We start from the raw sequence: 12193 nt of genomic DNA, 5'->3' as shown, positions 1-12193 counted from the left end.
GCTTCTGCACTATGCATCACAGTTTGTGGCCTTCCCAACGGCGCGCCTTAGGTAAACTACGCATCGTACTTCCGACCCCTCTGCCTTGTATTCATTTCACTTTGAACATACATTCTTTCCACACCTCCCGCTAATGAGTGGGCACGGCACCAGCCGTGTGTTGCATTCCCGCTATGCTCCGGGAGCGACGACAATGCAGGAACACGGCACTGTTGCTCGATATTTTATGATGTGTGGGACTAACATAGCTGCTCATTCAATTGTGGCTATGCATCTGTGCAGCCCCGTACGCGAGTCCTACAGACAGAGAAGCTTGCGTATTCCTCTGCTCCCGAGCTCCTGCCTAACCAGTATGAGCTACAGAGAACCTGCTTTGGCGCGGCAAGGCACGAGACATCTCAGTGTGGCAGGTGCGCTCGGCTGAGCCTGCGCGTCTACACCGTCAGCCGACGACAAATTCTGAAATCCAATGTGCTCACCCATCACGTCAGGCGTTTCTGCATACCGTAGAGCAGCATGGTCGCTCAAGCTCCCTCGACTCAGCCTCCACCATGTTCCGGGACGCTACTGGATATACGGAGAATACGCAGGACGGTGTGCGAGCTCGTCGCCCCCTTTGAGAACCCGTTTGTGTCGTCGATGAGATAAGTTGCAGCGCCTCTCGGAACGGGTTGCGACTGCGCGCGCGTGTTTCATGAGAACGATTGGCGTACGATCGTTTACATTCGACGCACTGGATTTGAGTGGTTTTGGATAACCACGCGGCGATCCAGCAGAAGATACATTACGATTCTGCATGCTAAAGGCACGTTTCCGAGTCATGTCGCCGAGTGCCAGGGAGACGGCTGTGGACACTGTGTGCCCTGATGAGTAAAAGACATTTCGAGCGTGGACTCTTGCGCGAGCGCAAGAATCGAAAAGTTACATCCGGGTGTGCTGCAGCACGCCGGAACTGCTGAAACCCTTTTGCTGAGCATCAGAAATGTGACGCCACTCACATCTTTCCTGTCGCACTCTCGAAAATGAATTATACCAGCATCGCCTATGTCAACAGGGACCTGCAAAAGACGTTGATGCTCCGGCTTTGCCACGTCGCACTGCGCCACGAGATACCGATGGGACGTCGTCCTGCGTGTACCCGGATTGACCCGGATCTCGCCGAGCATCACCTGAGATGTAGTCCTCTGTCGACTCCGAGTCACGTTCTCGTCTCCTCTTTATAGAGTGGCAGGAAGCTGTTTATCTCTTCTACGAGTTGCTTCGCTCCAGGAGTCTCCAGCGCTTCCACTGGAAGCAGCGGCTTGGCGGGCCAACTACTGTGAAATTCTTTTATCAGGCGTACCATGTACTGGGGAGGCGGCGGGCCGCATGTTTCCATCGGTTTGTTTGGACTGTGCTCGAGTGCTAGGAAGTAGCCCAACTCTATGCCCCATAGATTCGTTAACACCGATCCGAGTTCCATAACCTCATCTTTGATGTGTGCGGTTAGCGAGTCTCCGCGATGGGTTTTTTGCCCTTCCTTGCGCATTGAGCCAAAATCAGCCAGAAACAGACGCCCGTCTTTCATCACCAGAAGATTAGCCTCTCTGAAGTCACCATGCACGACTCCTTGGCGTTGGAGATTGGCCACCAGCCGTATTAGATCATAGGATAGCTGTAGGCGGGCATGGTACACGATGTCGCTGTCCCGTACGGCAGGATCACACATTGCGTTGATAACATCTTGAAGGTCTGTATAGGCCTTCGGCATCAAGAAGAAAACATTTCCGATCAACGTTCGCGAGCCAGGGATAGCGACAGCGAAGGTCTCCTTGTTTGGAAACTGCACCATGTCGGTGGGGACCAAGAATCGAAGAACGGCTTGAGCTTCCCTTGGGTCTTTGACCGTGGCGAACGCATCAGTTAAACGACCCTCTGCCATCACATCCTCTTGTGACATCTTGAAAGGCTCGCGGAGAGCAATAGGAACTTTTGCGGCGAACTCTGCTCCGGTGTCCACGTCGGAAGCCGTGAACACCATCCCGAAGTCGCCCCTGCCGAAGACGGGCCCCCTTCGGAGCCGCCGTGGCGCTCCCGTCCGCACCGAGACCACTTCCACGGTCACGTCCTGTGGCCAGAACGTAGCGGAGAGCCCTTTGTCCAGTGTCCTGAATGCCCCCGCCTGGCGATCGACTGGGTGGATTTGCTTCGATACCAGTGTCAAAAGGTGCTTGACAATGGAGTCCCCTGGCTCTATGCCATGAACCAGCGCGAGGTCAGCTCCCTCTGGTTGACCCAGGTCTGCAAAACTCGCATCCGACGAAGAACCTGGTTCCTCTAATCGCGATCCCCTGAAGTGGGCGAGCCGCCCGGACGCTCCAGACACATGGCGCCCAACAGTTCTTGCGGCCCCCGCGAGTGCTGAAGCAGACTGTGGCCATAAGAAGCTAGTGCACGAGGCGGGGCGTCCACCGCCACATGCGTGTCTCTGGCATTTCCAGTGCCTAGATCCAGTTGCCTGCGAGTCCTCTCAAAGAGCAAACGGGGATGGGTTCGCTCACTACTGGCCGGGGTGTCTTCTAAAGGAGAGGACTCAGTGAAGGAGCTCCCGACGTGGGGATCGTCCTCCCCTGGTGCAACCGATCCCGCGGTCACGTGGCTTCTTCTTGAGGTCACCGCTGAAGCGAGCAGGTGACCGAACTGCGAGCTTAAATGCACGCTCACCCCCTTGTGCACCCCAAGACAGTGCCCAGTGCAGCTAGAGCTAGCCACACACGGCATGACGCCTTTCTGGCGCGTTTTGGGTCAAACACCATTTTCAAAGTCGGACGCAAGCGGTCATCCAGTCAGAAGTATCTCTACAACTAGCACTTGGAAAAGCTTTACAAATGAAAGGGCAGTTGGCGTCCTGCGGCCGGGGCTGCTTGGCGCCTGTCGCTGTGTCTCAGAGCAGAGCCCACAACTGCGAGCTGGTTTTGCTGAAGACACCTGCGCGTCTCATTTTTGTTGCCGCTTGGCCAGCCAGACAGCTTTCCCCACAAAGCGTTGACTGTGTGTACGGCATACGGCCCCTGTCTGTCACTTGTGTCTTCTCATGGACAAAAAACGAACAGCAGCCAATCACGCGCTGTCTCGCAGAGAAACGCTGACCTCGGCTGCGTCTTAAGTGTTCTGCTGAGACAGAGCCCGTCACAATGCCCGAGGGCATCTCTCTGCGTCAGAGGTGCCCTGCCCCACACTCGCACCCCGGGGGGCGCCTCAGCCTCCGCCGTGTTCAGGGTCGCCATTAGATATATGGAGAATGCGGATGACTGTGTGCGGCTTCGCTGCCTTGAGTACCTATTTTTGTCGAAAACGCGATAGATCGTGGCGGCTCTCTTCTCCGACAGGGACTTGCGCCTGTATCTCGTAAGCAAGATTAGCGCGATAGATGCAACGCACTCGATGGTTTTATCTTGTTTCAAAAACGCTTCCAGAGTCCCGCGCAAAACACATCAGAATCGTGCGTGCGAGTGGCACTCGTCATTGGTACCTCGCCCAGTGCCAGGGAGTCAACCACGAACGCTGCCTGAGCAGATGCATACATGACACTTGGAGCGTGCACTCGTCTGCTGGCGACTTCAGGTCACCGAATCGAATAGTCAGACTCTGATGTGCTGTAGCACGCTTGCATGACCGACGCTGTTTCGCAGTGTATTTGAGTTGTAGCACCCCTCACCTGTCTCAGCTGTCCCCCTCTCAAACACGTGATGCAGTGGCGCCTTTTATATCGGCGACGAACGCTCTGAGGGGGCGCTGAAAGTCCAGTTGTTATATCGCAAGGGGCGTGATCGTGGTGATTCGACCACACATTCCTCACGTTTATGCATAATTATTCGGAAAAATTTGCGAGCGGTAGCTGACCCTAAACCCTAAAGGGCTGAAGTCGTAAAGCGCTAGTGTGTGTAACTTGCTTTCCTGCCCCCACATGGCTGAAAGTGGCGCGTGAAAGAACAGCGAGGAGTTTTCTTCTTGCGTTGTTGACGGCGTTGTGGCTGGCGCCGCTGCTGCACCTACCCGTCTACGATCATGGAATTCACAGAGTGACACCAGAGCTGAGGAAAACCGTGGGCTAGGCCGAAGGAAGAGAGAGAGGCACGGTTGACGCGGACGCGAGCCGCGCAAATGCGTGCATGCAACCGCGGGACGAAGTCTTTGCAATGAGGAAGCCTCCGCGTGTCGGACTGAGAAAAGTCGAACAAGTTCCGTCGCTGCCGAGACTCCAGGACCGTCAGTGGCAAACGAAACTTGTGGACAAAGTATGTGGAACCGGCTTTGTATGAAAGTGGAGGCCAACAGAGAACACAGCTGTGGCCTTTAGAAGTTCTGTAAATGGACTATGTTCGTCAGTGGCAAACGAAACTTGTGGACAAAGTATGTGGAACCGGCTTTGTATGAAAGTGGAGGCCAACAGAGAACACAGCTGTGGCCTTTAGAAGTTCTGTAAATGGACTATGTTCGGCTGGATCCGATGCCACGGAGTTCTGCGCTGGGTAGGAGACAGCAGCGAGATAGGCTCGGGCATTCATCCCTGGAATAACAGAGCAACACAGCACTGCTGATGCCTTCCATTTTGTGGTATGACTTTGAATTTCGTGCCCAGATACTGCATGTGCTCAGCTCGACCCCCCCTGCTGCTTCTGTCGAAGGAAAGCCACCCGCCGTACGCGCTGGTCGCGGCTTGTTCGTTGGGCGTCTCGCCTTTTTTTTTCTCCGTCAGTCTCGTCTCCTGGGACGACCATTGCCGTTGCTAGTACCTTAACCGTTTTGTTTCTTTATCATGCGCCTTGCCTTTCCACCGCGCCAGTGGCGTGCGCAACTCATCGAGTGCCCTGCTCTCGCTGCTTGCCCGTTGCGGAGGCGTGGACCCCTTGGGTTCGTCTCCTCTCTCGTAGCTCTATCGTTTACGGTAGCGTCAATGGCAAATGTGCGGCGTCGGCGCGCATGACTCCGCAAGCAAAGTAGGCTCTTTTCCCCGTCATTTCTGGTGTCGCGTCGTGGCCCTGTCGGCGCGTCTCACACCACCAAGATGGAGAGCACGGCTGCAGAGGCGGGCGCGCCTGCCTGTGGGGACTCCTCGGGAGGCACATCCAAATGCCGGAAACAGCGCACAGTTAGCGCGTCGTCTTCGTCGCCCCCTGAGTCTCCTGACTCTCCTGGTGCTGAAGGCCCTGGTCGTCGGCCGGCAAGCGTCTTCAAACTTAGTGCGTCTACGACGCCGCTAGGCTCAATCTCCTTCTTTCCCCCGTCTGAAGGTCACGAGTCTGGGCTGTGCGCCTCCCCACACGGTGCGCTTCGAGATCCCTGCTCCGATGGACTTAACGAGCCCTCTAGGCGCCGCGGAGATTGTTCCCCGTTTTCTGTCGACAGGGGCGCGCTAGGTGGAGCTCCGACTTGTTCGCTCTTCGCCCCTGAGAGAAGCACTCGACTCACTCTCAATCCTTTTGCAGCCAGTGAAGATGCCACGGGTAAGTAGGCGGGGCACATGTTCTGTTTTTCGGGAGCGTCGGCACTGAGCAGCACGCAGCATGGAAAGCCTCCAGCGTGTTTCACAGTCTTTACGCACTCGGGTTGTGCGTTCATGCAACCCCTGGATTGTAGCCAAGGGACGCGAACTCGGCGTGCCTTCTGCGTCTGCCTTCTCCCTTGAAGTAGAGGTCATGCGCCTTTCTGTGGCTCAGGCAAAGGCCGGTCAGTTTCACGCGATGCTTGTTTTCCCAGCTTCTTCGGAGCTCTCTGAGGTTTTAGGTGGGCTTTTTGTGTGCGTTTTGGCCCTGTCCTTCGCGGCTCTTTGCTAGTGTCTCACAAGTCGGAGCGGCTGACAATGTGTGTGCATTCGCAGGGCCCTGTGCGACACGCAGAGCCGTAAGACGCCCGCCAGACGCCTGCAGCGGAGGCGGGGTGGGGGTGCTCGCCGGTGGATTGCAAGATGCTGAAATAGCTCAGCTGTCTATCAGGGAAGCGGAGGAAGACAGCGCACTCTCGGGGTTTGTGCTCGGAAGTGTCATCGAAAAGAATACTTCCTCTGCAGATGCGCACGCGACGCCCGCTCCGTGTCCGCCTCAGGCGGCCTCCGTTGCGCCACCGTCAGACTCATATCCGCCAGGCAGCAGCGGGCCTTTGTCCTTTCTGCCTTCGAACGCAGCTATAGAGGCTCCCTTCGGTTTTCCGAAGGCAGTCCATCGGTCGCTCCTGCCATGTCACAGTCGTCGGGGGGCCGACGACAACGCCGGCACACCAGGAGGCTTGCGACCGAAAACGGGGCCTACCGGTGCGACGGCAGCAAGCAGCTTCAGCGACCGTGGCAGCACGAGCGTTTCAGGACCTGGGGCGGTGGGCAAGGCATTGGCTGCGGAGATTGAAAACGAAAATCTTCATATTTTGAGCCGCATGCAGCCCCACGAGATTCGGGAGGCTCGGGAGGAGATCCTCCAGCGCTTTGGGGCAGAACGATTTGCGGCCCTGCAGAGACGAGCGCTCCGGCGGGCTCGTGCGAAATGCAGCGGCGAACATCAAGAACAGAATGGAAATGCTGAGGCGACGAGGGGCGCAGCAGCTGGACGGGCCGCACGGGGCGAAAGGCAGCAGCTCCAGAATGAGGACGCTGCGCGCCTGTCCGCGTTCCCGCGCGAGAACAGAACTGAGGAAAGTCAGACGCGCCTTCAAGCGGGCGGCTCAGCTCCCGCCGCTTCTCCGGTGCCGCCCTCGTCCTCGTGTGCATCGTCTACACAGTCATCTGTTTTTGCTCTGCCGGGAGGCAGGCAGTGCGTTCTCGAGTGGAGCCTCGAGCCGCGTCGGGCGCTGGCAGCTGCGGCGGCCCGGACGCCGGCTTAGGGAAGAGAAACGACCTTTGGGCCCGCTTTCCAAGGTGACGGGCAAGGACTGAATGGGGGGGTTGTCCGGCCGTGCATGCAGGGTCAGTCAGGCAAGGACGCGGCGCAGTCGGCTGGGGCTACAAGTTCTGTACGATTTGATCTCCAGGAAGCTGCGAAACTGCAGTGGGCAAATCCGCTTGGCCTGGAAGATGCGAGGGGTGGACCTCTTGAGGAGGAAGACGGAGAGTGGGAGCACCAGCGTGTGCAGGGGGGGTGTTCACCGGGGTACCTGCGAAAGCAGGGCGAGGAACGAAGACACGCATCAGAATTGAACGTCTCCGGTTCGACTTCGACGGGAAGCTGCGGAGCGAGGTCTTCCCGTCTCAGGTGCTGTGGAGTAAGCTGTGTCTCTTGCGACAGGCTGGCGAAGAGTCCCTGTGCTCCGCTCTGTTGGCGAATTCTCTACCGGATTTGACGCGCGAAGACCCTCTCGAGTATCACCGAGGTCTTCACCACCATGGCGATGAAGCAGCGCTGGCGGGATATACACTGGGCGAGCTGTTGCAGCTGGCTCAGAGCGCGAGTCGGCCGCAGGCGGCTTCCTGGATGTCGAGTGCTGCTACGCCCTTCTCCTCCCTATTGAGCAGAAACCGGAGCCTCTTTTGATTGCAGGCGTCCTTGCCCCGGTAAGACGCACGGGCTCGGCTCGCGGCCCTTCTCCGCGACGCCCTCTCTTCGCACCGTCTCTGTAACTGTCGGGAGCTCGGCTGGGCTCTGCCGAGCCTCGGTCGAGGGCTGGAGTGTCTCAGTGCATGTGCGTGAGAAGATGTCGAGTACAGAATGCGAGACGCTGCTCGACCGGCACACGTATGGGTCGCACGCAGGCTTGTCTGCGCAAAGCACCATGCACACATAGACTTCGCGTCTGCATCATGCGCGAATCCATGGAGAGCTGGAGCACCCACGAACGTCGCTGCATCTTTATGTTGGACTCGTGCTGCTGTATGTTGTCTCCAGCTCGGCGTCGTTGTCGCGTGCTCACCCTCGCGCGTCGCCGTGAGGCGCGCGTCCCTGCCGCCGCCTACCGCCGCGGAGTGTGCAGAGCGCAGAGGCCGTCAGCGTCTCCGCGCGCCCTGCATCAACCTCCGGTTGCAACTGCAGCCTTCTCTGCACCCTCTGCTTACGCGTCTTCTAGCTGTTTCGGCCGCCGATCGCTCCTTCGTCCACGCACACCCGCCTCTCTCCGGCGTCGCGTTTCCGGCGCGTCGGGCGGCGGGGCCTGGGCCTTCGGTTGGACGCCTGTCTCCGCGCCCGGCAAGCGGGCACCAGTCTCCTTTCCCTTCGCCGTCACCAGTCGGCGCGCTGGCGTGCGGGGTGGGTTTGCGGGCTCACGAGACGGCAGCCGAGCTTCTCTTTCAGATCCGCGCGTCACCGTTCTTCACGCACCTCGTCGAGCTCGCGCTCTACGAACTTTTTGAGCGCTTTCTGTCCGGCTTCAAACGCGAGTTGCGCGCCCTCGCGCCGTTCAAAGCCAGCCGGAGTGCCCAGACGCCGCCCGCGAATGGGCTCGCCCAGGCCGGGGTCGCAGGCGCCAGTCCGCAGCGAGACGCGAACGGGGAGTGTCGCAGCGGAGTCTCAGGGGTCTCTGCTTCGTCCACGCTTCCGCACCAGAAGAGAGGCTCCATGGAGAGCGAGAACGTCGGCGATCCGACAGAGGGCTGGGCGGCGGCGGCTGGCGCAGCACTCATGCGCCACCGAGAGGAGGGGTTGCAGAGGAGAGAAATCGGTTTGCAGTCATCTCGGTTCTCCCCGTCTGCGTGCTCGGGGCCTTGCTCTGCGGAGCAGAAAGGCGCGAATCGTAATGATTCCGGGAAAGAAACCAGGCAACAAAGACTCCCGCGCGCCCCTCCCCACCGGCGAAGGCCTATGTGCTCAGTTTGCCGCAGGCGCAGGTGTCTACGGAGAACGAGGAAGCGCGGCGAAGGCGCCACCAGGGGGGGCAGCGCCGCAGCAAACCTCGCGCGTGTTGCAGCGGACGAACAGAGGAGACTGGGAGGATGCAGAGAGGGCCAGAGAGGCTGGTAAAGAAATGGCGTCGCAGAGGAAACTCGCGGCGAGCGATGGACGAGAACTAGCCCAACCAGGAAGCGAGGAAGCGATGGGGCCGCGCAGATCGCGCGACGCACGGAAAAAGGACCGAGACAGGGATGAATTCGGCAAGGCGTCCGCAAGATACGAGGATAGTCATGGCGGCGCGAAGCAGGCTTACGGCATTGCAGAGGCGGAGAGACGTGCGTGTGCGCTCTTCAGTCTCGATCGCCTTTTGCGAGCTGAAGACGTCTCTGAAGCCTTTTCTCTCGTGGCTCCACGAGCGCATCCGTACCGCGTGCCGGTCCCCTCTCAGTTGTCTTCCGGTCCCTCTCTCTCGCCTTCATCTGGCTCAGATGTCCCGCTTCCTTCGTCTGCATCCTCTCGCTCCGTGGCTCGCGCTGGGTCACATGGAGCATTGTCTCCCCATCCCGCTGCGTCCTCGCCTTCTGCCGAGCTGTCGCTGCAGCAGCGGTTTGCTGTAGCCCAGGAAGCGCTGACCGCGCTGCCGGGCGGGGCGGCTTTGTATCTTTTTCTCCATCTTCTTTCGCGGCATAGTCCCTCGACGCTCGCCAAGACTGTCGCGTCGTGTGTGCGGAAGACCGAGCCAACGCTCGCGCCTCTCGTTCTCTTCCCTCTCCTGGGCTCGCCGCCAGCAACTTACTTCGAGGACGCGATGAAGCGCCAGCTGCTTCACACCGCTTCCATCTATCTGCTGGTGCTGCAAAACACTGAAGGATGTTTAGTCGTTCGGCAGAAACGCGCGTTGCCTCTTCTTCGAGCGGCGCTGCGGCTCGGCGTCGCAGGCCTCGCGCGGAAGCTCGTGCGCTTCGTGCTCGCGCTCCTGGTTGCCTATCCGGCGCGGAAGAGGGCGGAAAACAGCGCGTGCGAGGCGACCGGGGATCCGACTGAAAGTGCGAAGGCTCGGCAGGCGTCTGTGCATGCGCTACGGGAAGGAAACTGCGAAGAGGATATCGTCGTGCCGTGGTCGGGAGCAGGAGGGGCCCCGCACTGTGGGCTCCGCCGGCGCTGTTTCAGGAGCGAAGACGAAGCAGGTCGCACGCAGCGAGGAGTCGCGCAGAAGAGAAACCTGCGCGAGAAGGCGAGCAGCTCCACTCTCAAGTGGAAGAGGAGGAGGGCTCCCGAAGAGCCCAGAAAGCGAAGCACGGCCAGCGTGCGGAGGAACGCGCGGAGAGACAAGCCGACGCAAAAGCAGACGAAGAGAGGGCCATCTTTCAGCTTTACCGAGATGTTGTGGCAATCGTTGAGGACTGTCTTTTGAGTTCGCTGGTTCATCTGCAGTGGCTCCGCGTTTTTCAGTTGACAAGTGTCCTCGCGCTCGATCTGCCTGCTTGGCTCTTTCGCCTCCGCCCTCATATCTGTCGCGTCTTTTCGCTTGACGGGCCGTGCGGATTGCTTCCGTCTCCGGAGTCCGCCCCGGTGGTGTCGCCCTGTTGTTCGCACTCGCAGTGCCTATTTCTGCAGGACGACCCAGCAGTGCCGTTTGAGCGCGTTGTCTTGTCGCTTGTAAGCCAGCTCGGTCTCAGCGCTCGGGGCTTCGCGTCTCGCTCGATCTGGTCTGCCGCGCAGTGGCGAGCTTGCCTTCTGGGCTCTCGTTCGTTGCCGTCCCTCTGTCGTACGACGGAGATGGGTCGCCTACACCAAGGCTCTCTTCTTGCGCGTACGTCTTCTCGCGCCTCGTCTCATTTCGGGGTCGACGCGTCGCTTGCTATTTCAGATTCGGCAGAGGCGGCCCCGGCTCCGACTGCTTGTCGAGAGGGAACGGATCTGCAGTCAGAAGAGGCTGACGCCCGAGTTCTTGCTGCGTCGCCTTCCGCATGCGAGTGGAAGCGGGGCAGTTACGCAGCCGTCTCTGGGGCGTGGGTTCACCTGCCTAGCGTGAGGGGGCTCACTCCTTCGCCTGCTCCGGCCTCGCCGTTTCCGCCCCCGACGTTTCGTGAGTTTAGGGCCTGCACTCAGCGTCCTCATGCCGGTCTGCATGCGCAAGTGTCTCCACCTTCTTCCTCTGTGCCTCTGCCTCTTCCCGATGGGTGGTTCACACACAAGCAGGTCTACAGGGGTCGCCTCGCTAGCTCCTTTAGTCCGCGGACGAACGCGAGGGCGGGGGCGCCGTCGCCTCCGGCGGGGCTGCCACAGAGACTTGGGAGGCGGGTGCAGCCGAACTTCGTGTCGGGGAGCGAGGGCGAGTACAGTCTCAGGGCGGCGACGGAAAGTCTGACGGCTTTCTTTCTCCACGTCTTCGTCAGAGCCGACCTGCCTGTGCTGGCGTTGGCGCTCCTCGTGGCCGCAGGCGACCGCGAGGGAGTGAGGAGAATTCTTTCTCTCTCGCCGTCGTTGCGACTGCGCATTCAGATGAAGCAAGAGGAAAGCAACGGGCGCGTCTCGGCTTCCGCGGACACGACCGCTCAGCAGCCGAGCAAGGCAGCGGCGCTAGAAAGCGGGCATCCTGGAGGACGCAGTCGAGAAGACGCGAAGACTGCAGGAGGGGGTGCAGTGCGCAGGAAGCAAAACCGAGACGCCGGCGGGTGGGCAGCAATGTCTCGCTCCTTGCGAGAGCTGCTTTTCGTCATGGCTGAGCAAGCGGCAGAAAGCGGGGCGCCGACTGGAGAACGGATAGAGCCACCTGCCGGGAGAAACGGTGAAAGAATCCGTAAAACGTAAACGGCTCGACGAAAGAGATACCGGGCGGGAAGGGGGTACGCGACGCGGGAAGGATTCCGTCGCGATCGAGAGTGAGAAGCAGACACAGAGGACAGGGGACCAGTGGATGGAGCCGATGCACAACGCCAAGAGGCGGAGCGTTGGCGCCAGAAAGGAGCCGAAACAAGGGGGCGGGGCCGAAGAGAATCCATAAGCGAGTTTCTTGTTCCCTTGGGTTCGCATATGCATGTCGTGTGGTTGCTTCCCAACTCTGCAAGCGTAGATGATTGTAGAATCCGGCTCGCCGAGCTCTTGGTATGAAGCTACGCCATGCGAGCCGGAACTCTTAGTCAATGCACACACGACAGTTTGCAAGGCGTAATTTTTGAGCGACCAGCACCGCGTAAGAGATGCTTCTGCACTATGCATCACAGTTTGTGGCCTTCCAACGGCGCGCCTTAGGTAAACTACGCATCGTACTTCCGACCCCTCTGCCTTGTATTCATTTCACTTTGAACATACATTCTTTCCACACTCCCGCTAATGAGTGGGCACGGCACCAGCCGTGTGTTGCATTCCGCTATGCTCCGGGAGCGACGACAATGCAGGAA

At 59.4% G+C, this 12193-nt stretch overlaps 4 protein-coding genes across 4 annotated transcripts; 3 read left to right on the top strand and 1 right to left on the bottom strand.

The window, feature by feature from the left end:
- Window positions 1-1198: 1198 nt before the first annotated feature.
- BESB_015660 (rhoptry protein ROP18) lies at window positions 1199-2795 on the bottom strand (the record flags this gene model as incomplete). Its single annotated transcript, XM_029360281.1, has 2 exons — window positions 1199-2330; window positions 2704-2795. The coding sequence occupies 2 exons, from the start codon at window positions 2793-2795 to the stop codon at window positions 1199-1201; spliced, it is 1224 nt and encodes a 407-aa protein (XP_029214774.1).
- Window positions 2796-5047: 2252 nt separating this feature from the next.
- On the top strand, window positions 5048-6852 carry BESB_015650 (RPAP1 family protein; the record flags this gene model as incomplete). The annotated part of the gene is made up of 3 exons (XM_029360280.1): window positions 5048-5486; window positions 5620-5766; window positions 5861-6852. The coding sequence occupies 3 exons, from the start codon at window positions 5048-5050 to the stop codon at window positions 6850-6852; spliced, it is 1578 nt and encodes a 525-aa protein (XP_029214773.1).
- A 75-nt stretch (window positions 6853-6927) lies between these two features.
- Window positions 6928-8918, top strand: BESB_015640 (uncharacterized protein; the record flags this gene model as incomplete). Its single annotated transcript, XM_029360279.1, has 3 exons — window positions 6928-7220; window positions 7366-7519; window positions 7851-8918. The coding sequence occupies 3 exons, from the start codon at window positions 6928-6930 to the stop codon at window positions 8916-8918; spliced, it is 1515 nt and encodes a 504-aa protein (XP_029214772.1).
- A 73-nt stretch (window positions 8919-8991) lies between these two features.
- BESB_015630 (uncharacterized protein) lies at window positions 8992-11603 on the top strand (the record flags this gene model as incomplete). The annotated part of the gene is made up of 2 exons (XM_029360278.1): window positions 8992-9744; window positions 9960-11603. 2 exons carry the CDS (start codon window positions 8992-8994, stop codon window positions 11601-11603), a joined length of 2397 nt encoding a protein of 798 aa, XP_029214771.1.
- Between the last annotated feature and the right edge of the window lie 590 nt (window positions 11604-12193).

Source organism: Besnoitia besnoiti (genome assembly GCF_002563875.1).
Source record: "Besnoitia besnoiti strain Bb-Ger1 chromosome Unknown contig00107, whole genome shotgun sequence".
Classification (NCBI taxonomy): Eukaryota; Apicomplexa; class Conoidasida; order Eucoccidiorida; family Sarcocystidae; genus Besnoitia; species Besnoitia besnoiti.
The sequence above is the reverse complement of the archived record's forward strand: the minus strand, read 5'-3'. Positions and strand labels throughout refer to the sequence as shown.